At 38.8% G+C, this 7,838-nt stretch overlaps 1 protein-coding gene across 2 annotated transcripts; it reads left to right on the top strand.

Annotated features, from left to right (window-relative positions):
* The first annotated feature begins 668 nt into the window (after positions 1-668).
* Positions 669-6,973, top strand: LOC135615073 (uncharacterized). Of its 2 annotated transcripts, XM_065113088.1 has the most exons (10): positions 669-1,103; positions 1,183-1,303; positions 2,164-2,249; positions 3,113-3,524; positions 3,613-3,713; positions 3,915-3,981; positions 4,577-4,804; positions 5,197-5,646; positions 5,864-5,936; positions 6,475-6,973. In XM_065113088.1, exons 1-10 carry the CDS (start codon positions 721-723, stop codon positions 6,717-6,719), a joined length of 2,166 nt encoding a protein of 721 aa, XP_064969160.1. In that variant the 5' UTR covers positions 669-720; the 3' UTR covers positions 6,720-6,973. The 2 variants fall into 2 exon arrangements, with proteins under 2 accessions (XP_064969160.1, XP_064969161.1); XM_065113089.1 differs by lacking the exon at positions 2,164-2,249 and having other exon boundaries at positions 921-1,103.
* Positions 6,974-7,838: the final 865 nt, after the last annotated feature.

The following is a 7,838-nucleotide window of genomic DNA, read 5'->3' as shown; positions in this document are numbered from 1 at the left end:
AAAACCCTTTTTGTTTTAGGTTGAAATAATATAATTAATTTTTAAATATTATTGTTTGTTCTTTGGATAAAGATTTTATATTTACAACATTGATTGTCATTTTTTCTTTTTAATCTTATTTTATATGAAAAAAAATCTGGCTTTGATTTATCTTTAAGATTATTTTTTAATACATATATAAGTTTAAAATTTTAAAGTATCTTAAATCAAACATAAGGTCAAATTAGTTGGTTCCCCGGTCCAACCAGTGACCCGCGGTTCGACCCGACCGTCTCCCGATTCGGTTCCAATTACCATACAGGGAACCCGAATTCGAGTTCAAAATACTTTGCTACGGACGGATGCTTTACTCGTTTGATCACCCTGGCCTTGGTTACGGATGCAATTATGGGCCCACAAGGTAGTAAACGTCGCCGAGACGAGGCGCGGTAGGAAACGTTGTCGAAATACCAGTGACTTGATGGCTCGGAACGCGCCACGTTGCAGCAAAGAATATGGAGTTCACGTGTCACGAGTGGCTCTGAAGCTTCCATTCCCGCCACACTCCTTTTGAGCCACAGAAAACGAAAAAACACAAAAACAAAAACAAATAAACAAAAAATATCACGGACGAATATATATATATATATATATATATATTTATTTATTTATTTATATGTTTATTAATGGGATCGAATTGTTGTTAACGGCACGCACAGTCCACACGGCCGAGCTCTGCCCATGAGAGCCTCCGCCTGTCTCGGCCGCCTTCCCTCGCCGCACCTGTTTGCCGGGAGAAACCTAGTGTTCCTCCGACCTCCGCCGACCTCGCTTGCCGATCCCAGGGTTTTCGCCTCCAGATCGCTCGCCGGAACCGATCCGAGCCCCAAGAACCACCCCCACAGGGATAGAGCTCACCAGTGGAAGAGGAAAGAGCGAGGGGTTGGAAGAGGAGAAAGAGTAGGAGGAGGAGCAGAGGAAGTGCATTGCGAGGTCGACGTGGTCTCGTGGCGCGAGAGGCGAGTTCGGGCGTGGATCCTCGTCAGTGCGGACGTGGAATCGGTGTGGAGCGTCCTCACCGATTATGAACGACTTGCCGATTTCGTCCCCAATCTTGTTTATAGGTAATCCCTGTTGGTTTTATGTTTCTCTAGTTGTTGTTTTGGTACTTGTCCCTCTGAGTGCATACGTTTTGGGGTTTAGTGGGCGAATCCCTTGTCCACACAAGGGGAGGATATGGTTGGAGCAGCGAGGGTTGCAGCGTGCGCTGTATTGGCACATCGAAGCTCGGGTCGTGTTGGACCTTCAGGAGTTCCCAAACTCGGTATGCCACTTTATGAACTATTGAGCAAAGATTGTACTGTTCCATGACCTAAGTAAATTTTTTTGAAGGATCGATCTTGAAGGAGGTGTTACAATTGGACTCTGTTAGTGTTTAATTCTTGGTAAATTTGCAAACTAAGTCAAATCGGGCATTAGTGGTCATACCATGAATGTGAGGAAGTTGGTAGATTAAAAGAATCAACATATTATCAATGGCTGTACCAACATATATTATCTAGTTATCTGATGTAATTCTTGGTTCTGGTTGATGAAAATTTTCTCTGTATTTGCTTAAAATCAATAGATTCATTAGTTGGTTACAAATATTTTCAAAAAAAATTGTTGAGAAAAAAGATCTCTTCAATCTTGAGTGGTTAGCTTTGCACTAAATTATCATTGCCCATCGGACTATCTATTTTCCTGTAAGAAAAGCTGTGTTAGACACTGGTAACATGTGTTGAGATTGCTTATAGTCACTGAAATAACATGATCGAGCAGTCTTCATATTTATTGCTCATTAGAACTTTCTCTACTTCTTCATTTAGTCATGTTTCAATGACAAAGCTGCTTTATATTGGTTTCTGGCCTTTCTTGCATCTTTCAATTTTTCTACTTTTCTATCTATCATTTAGAGTGTTTGCAAAGACTTCCTTAAGGTTGCACCGGATACTTATCTCAGTTGGCTCATCTTATATAGTTCATGATGCAAAGAATTACAGTAGTGTTTCTGCATGAAATCAGGGTTCTTGCTCCTGTGGTTGATGAAAAATCTCTTGATTTGAATTTTGTCATCTTGATATTTGATCTAATTTTACTTGTTGAACTAACAATGTAACTAGTATAACCGGATTTTGTGTCTAGGCTAATGGGAGTGAGCTTCACTTCTCGATGGTTGATGGGGATTTTAGTAAGTTTGAAGGAAAATGGACTGTAAAAGCTGGCCCAAGGTAGGTCTGACTAACATTGCTTTCATCTTATTTTGCATTAGTTGTGCAGGGTGATTAAGTACCCTTTCCTTTACTAGTAATTCCACTTCCTATAACTTTGAATAAGTTGGTGAAGCTGCAGATATTATTGACTTTACATCCAATTTTTATCTTAGTTATATCAAGTAAATTTTTTACAATGACATTAATTCAATTGAACTATTAAAATCATCTTTGCTCCATAATATAGAGACTGGAACTAGGCTCTGTGGATTTCATCTGGTTCATGGACATGACTTTTGCCCTCGATTGGATATTCTTGTAGACATTCATTTCAGGGCGTGTATGGCTAGCTACGTTTCATTTCTGCAAATTAGATGGCTGAACCATCACCTATAATGTTTTTTTCTTGCCAATTGGTCAGTCAAAGGTCAATTCGTCAATTCTAAGCTCCTTATCCACCACTGTAACCTGCCTGGGACCTTTGCACCAATGCATGAGAGTGTTGCCACCAAGTCGAGAACTAGTCATTGAAGTATTTTAAATTTTAATGGCCTGTATGATGAGTGAATTTCTTATACTTTATCATTTGGGACTAGATAAACAAATACTATGACTATGTTTGCTTTGCTTGTACATGGTCCATGTAAGTGATGAAACAACAAGCTGTAATGTCCTAGCTCTGCTTATTCATGGTCCTATGGAAGCATCATATGAATTGTTTTGGTGCATCAATGTGTGCTTATATAGATCTTTGAAGACCACTGTCATTTTCCTCTTTTTTTTGTTCTTGGACATAATTTGTTAAAAAGTATATGCTGTATATCAGCATACCTATAACATAATCAATCTGTAGTTATATGATCCATTTCATTGGTTCACAGATCTTCCATGGCAACTTTATCATATGAAGTAACCGTCGTGCCCAGATTTAACTTCCCAGCAATATTTCTTGAGAGGATTATCGGATCCGATCTTCCTGTGAACCTACGAGCCGTGGCCTGTAGAGCTGAGAGAAATTTTGAAGAAAATCAGAAGACAATAATGAAGATGAATGGCATGAGTGCAACCTTTAGGACCTTGTATGCTTCTTCCTTGGGTAGGTTTGGTTCTGCATCTGAAATTGAGACACTCCCCAACAAGTTCAAGGAAGACCATGATAAGCCTCCTGGTGCTACGCTTTCTGCACCCTCAACCGAGGTTAATGCAAAATGGGGTGTTTATGGAAAAGCATGCAGACTTGATAACCAATGCATGGTAGACGAAATTCATCTCCGTAGATTTGACAGTCTCTTGGTAAGTTATTTAACATAAACTGGTAGTCAATGATACATATCACAGATTGTTTCATATCTTAGTTTGTCTAATAACCGTATGAATGAAGGAAAATGAAGGGGCCCATCGATGTGTCATGGCTAGTATTACCATCAAGGCACCAGTTCGAGAAGTTTGGAATGTTTTAACTGCATATGAGGCATTACCTGAGTGAGGATCTTTATCTCTTTACTTTCACTGTTTATCTACTAATATATGTTCTAGACTAACTTTTGTTCCAGAATATGATATCAGTGTTGAGTGCACTGTTTCCTTGCTAGTTTGCATAAGTCTACTAAATGTGAAGTTATTTTGCCCTTTTTTTTTATTTTCTCTCTTTACCTCACACCTAAAGAAGCTTTTTTCTTTCAGGATCGTCCCTAATTTAGCAATCAGTAAGATTCTATCAAGGGATAATAACAAGGTCCGTGTTTTACAGGTATGACATATATCTTGCATAGTAGTGGTCGTGTTAGTGCCTTTTAAATTTTATCATTCATTTGCTAAGAATTGTTATGCTTAACAAAGTTAGGTACTGCTCATCCTCGCAATCTTGTATGCTTTCTTTATTAGATAAAATATCTATTGAATCAGCATCACTGTTAATTGGCTTTTCAAGCTAATTAGTGCTGCAACAGTTTCAAAAGGAAGGTTATCAATAACATTCATGTCTTGTGAAGATATTGTGTGTAGACTTAGAGCCTGCCTATTGGGCAATGTTAGAGGTTATGCAAGTAAATTCATTGCTGTTCATTATCTGGTTAGAAGGAAATAAAATTGCCATTAGTATAGTAACTCAGGTAATAAAACTATATAAAAGTTAAATGTGTAAACAATAAGATGCAAAGCCACTAGATGTTGGGTCTGATGCATAATATGTCACAATTGTGTTTCAACTGTTACAGAAAATGTCCTAGTTTCCTTCTTTACTCGTATTTTTGTCTTCAAACAATCTCTCACATAGGTTCTATGATATGTTAGTGGCATCTTCTTCAGTGTTTAAAGATTGGAATTATAGTGAAGTCTGCTTTCAGGAGGGGTGCAAAGGCCTGCTGTATATGGTCCTTCATGCACGCGTGGTATTGGATTTGTGTGAAGACTTTGAACATGAAATCAAATTTGAGCAAGTTGAAGGGGACTTTGACTCATTTAAGGGGAAATGGCTTCTAGAGCAGCTCGGAAATCAGCATACTTTATTGAAGTATGTTGTAGAATCAAGAATGCACAAGGATACCTTCCTCTCAGAAGCTATTTTGGAAGAGGTATGGGTTATATTTGTTATATGTGCTCACATACTGTAATTGTACTACCAGGGTGAACATCAGGTCCAATTGATGAAAATTCTTTATTGTTCGTTATGAGGCTTTTTTTTGTCAACTAAAATGTCGAAATCAATGACACCAACACATTCTCGGCAGAAGGTAATCTGAAATTGTTGAAGCAATTCTTTTGAAATGCTTGATTATTTTAGTTTCACTTCCCCATGTTGGTCACTTGAACTTGATGCCTAACTGTCCACAATGTTTACATGCCATCCTCTCTTGGTCTTCTGCCACAAATTGAATCTCAATTACATTACTGGGGAGGGGCTTTTTCATTTTAATGTGACTTATGTGATCTTGGAATTCTACCAATACAGATCTTTCTATTTCAGGTTATTTATGAAGATCTACCATCAAATTTATGTTCCATCCGTGATGCCATTGAAGACAGAGTAGGTATTAAGAATGACCAACGTGATTATTCTGATGAGCACAATGGATCAAATAGTGATCCTTTGCATGACGACAAGAGTGGGCAAAATGAACCTTCTCCAAATGGTAATGCTGTGTGTACTATAAGACAAAGACCAAAGGTTCCTGGTTTGCAAAGAGATGTTGAGGTCCTCAAATCAGAGCTTGCAGCATTTATTTCAAAGTACGGTCAAGATGGGTTTATGCCAATGAGAAAGCAGCTTCGCTTGCACGGAAGAGTGGATATAGAGAAGGCAATAACACGCATGGGTGGATTCAGAAGGATTGCAGACTTGATGAACTTGTCCCTTGCCTATAAACAACGAAAGCCAAAAGGTTACTGGGATAACCTGGAAAATTTACAAGAGGAGGTAAACTGAATTTTCATACGTCAGTTCCATGATGTATATATCTTTTTTCAATTGTCATTTATAGTTTGTTTAGTATCTAGATCACCTTCCCCCCTCTACAATGTAAAAGGGGCATGACAACTGTTTGCATCAGACTTCTTCTGCATCTTTTCTGATATATTGTTTCTCTTGCAAACATGGTTCCGAGTTTGTAAAATTACTTGCTTTTGCCAAGCAGATAAGCCGGTTCCAGAAAAACTGGGGAATGGATCCTGCTTACATGCCTACAAGAAAGTCTTTCGAACGTGCAGGTCAGGAACAATCAGTATATGCCTCTGATGTTTTTTTAGGCTTCATAGATTAAACTTAGATAAATGGAGACCAAAAGAAATTACCCTATAATTTGTGTGTAGTTTGACCAAGTGGGTCATGCAATGATTATCTTCCTTGTAACAGTGTGACTCTCCAATGGCCCTCATTATCAGTCATGCAAACACCACATGGTAGTAGTTTTGTGATCCGCTTGGTCATTTGCTTAACTGACACAGATAAATGGCAGAATTTTTTTTAATTGCTCCATTTACCTCTTGTAACCTTCCCAGGAATGTTATAAATGACCTCAATCTACGGTGACTAAGTTGCATATGCAGACATCCTTAAGTAAATCTGCCATATCCATGTCCTGTTAAGGTTGTCCAGTTTCTTTTCCCATAATCAAGACAAATAAAATTTTTGCTGTAGATTATTGTTGCTACTGCAATTGTGGTTCTAATATTAGAATTCGACTCTGATGTACTTGCTGGTTTCTTCTCTCGTTGATTCTTATTTTGTATCAATGCTCACTGATAGGACGCTATGACATAGCTCGAGCTTTGGAAAAATGGGGAGGGCTGCAGGAGGTTTCTCGCCTCCTATCCCTTGAACTGAGATACCCCAGGAGAAGATCAGATGCTGAACAAGAAGGGCAAAATGATCTCAAGGCATCCAATGAACCAAATGGTCAAGAAAAGATGTCAAACAAACCACTCATCGCACAAGATACACACAAGTGGCTGATGAAATTGAAGGATTTGGACATCAACTGGGTCGAGTAGAGTCACCTAATGTCTGTCGATCTGTATATCCTTTCCCTCGTTTCCTGGCATCTCTCCAGTCCCATACGAGATTTACCAGTTATTAGTCTCCCTACCACCGATCAATCAATAACCTATTGCAGGCCAGATAAACTGTGCCAGGAGGCTGATTATATCTACACAAAAACTGCACAGTAAAAGCTCTGCATATAACCTTCTTTCTTATGGTGTAAAGTTCTTAAAATCTTGAAGAATGGAATTGTATATTTGAGGAACCTTCTTTTGTACTCGGTTTCTCTTCATTTAGGCTTATCCTTGATTTGAAGGACACCGAAACAGAGACTTCAGATTCCAACAAGAATTGAGTCCTGCGCTGTGAACTGATTCAGAACTTCCTAACCATATTTGCAGATACCAAGTTGTGAACCAGCCAGAAACCGGCCGGTTTGCTGCAACTTCCTGGAGCAGAATGCAAGCTAAATCTATGTTCATGGCCCTCCACTACGAACAAATGGCAGCCTTGTTTGCTGCGAGAAACAAGTGAGTCTCCAAAACAATCTCTTTAAATATAATGGTAAGACTGTCCTTTCTTTATATTAATTAGAGTCCTACGTAAATAGATTGACTGAAATCTCTACACGCTTTCTGTGAATTTGGCAAGAAGTGGGTCATACTTACCATCCTTCCCTTGCAGGAAGGACATCATTGGAGCCAAGTTTCCTCCGACCTCATCTTGGACTACGACGTGAACGCCTCACTCCTCCTTGACTGAAATCTCCAACCCCCCATGTGCAGGTTGGTCTACGAATGCTCGCTTTTTTGACATCCTTCACACCACCATTTGACTCCTTTTTTGTTCTTTCTTTGTTCATCGTTTATTCCACAGTTTGGGATGTTATGAAAAATACCGACGCAAGATTCAATCAAACTCGGTAAGAAAGGATTTATTGATCACACACAAATTCCCAAACCTCCTTGTTTTCATCTCTTACTTCGTTGCACATATGAGTTTGATTATCCGCATGGAGCCCACTTGGTATACCAATCACTACTTCAAACATATCTTGTTGATTATTTTTTCACCCATTTGTTACTTACTGATACCTACTGCTAATTACATAATATCTTTTTTATTTGAAT

The sequence above is a fragment of the Musa acuminata genome, chromosome BXJ2-6, assembly GCF_036884655.1.
Source record: "Musa acuminata AAA Group cultivar baxijiao chromosome BXJ2-6, Cavendish_Baxijiao_AAA, whole genome shotgun sequence".
In the NCBI taxonomy this organism is placed as follows: domain Eukaryota; kingdom Viridiplantae; phylum Streptophyta; class Magnoliopsida; order Zingiberales; family Musaceae; genus Musa; species Musa acuminata.
This window is presented reverse-complemented; position numbering and strand designations above follow the sequence as displayed.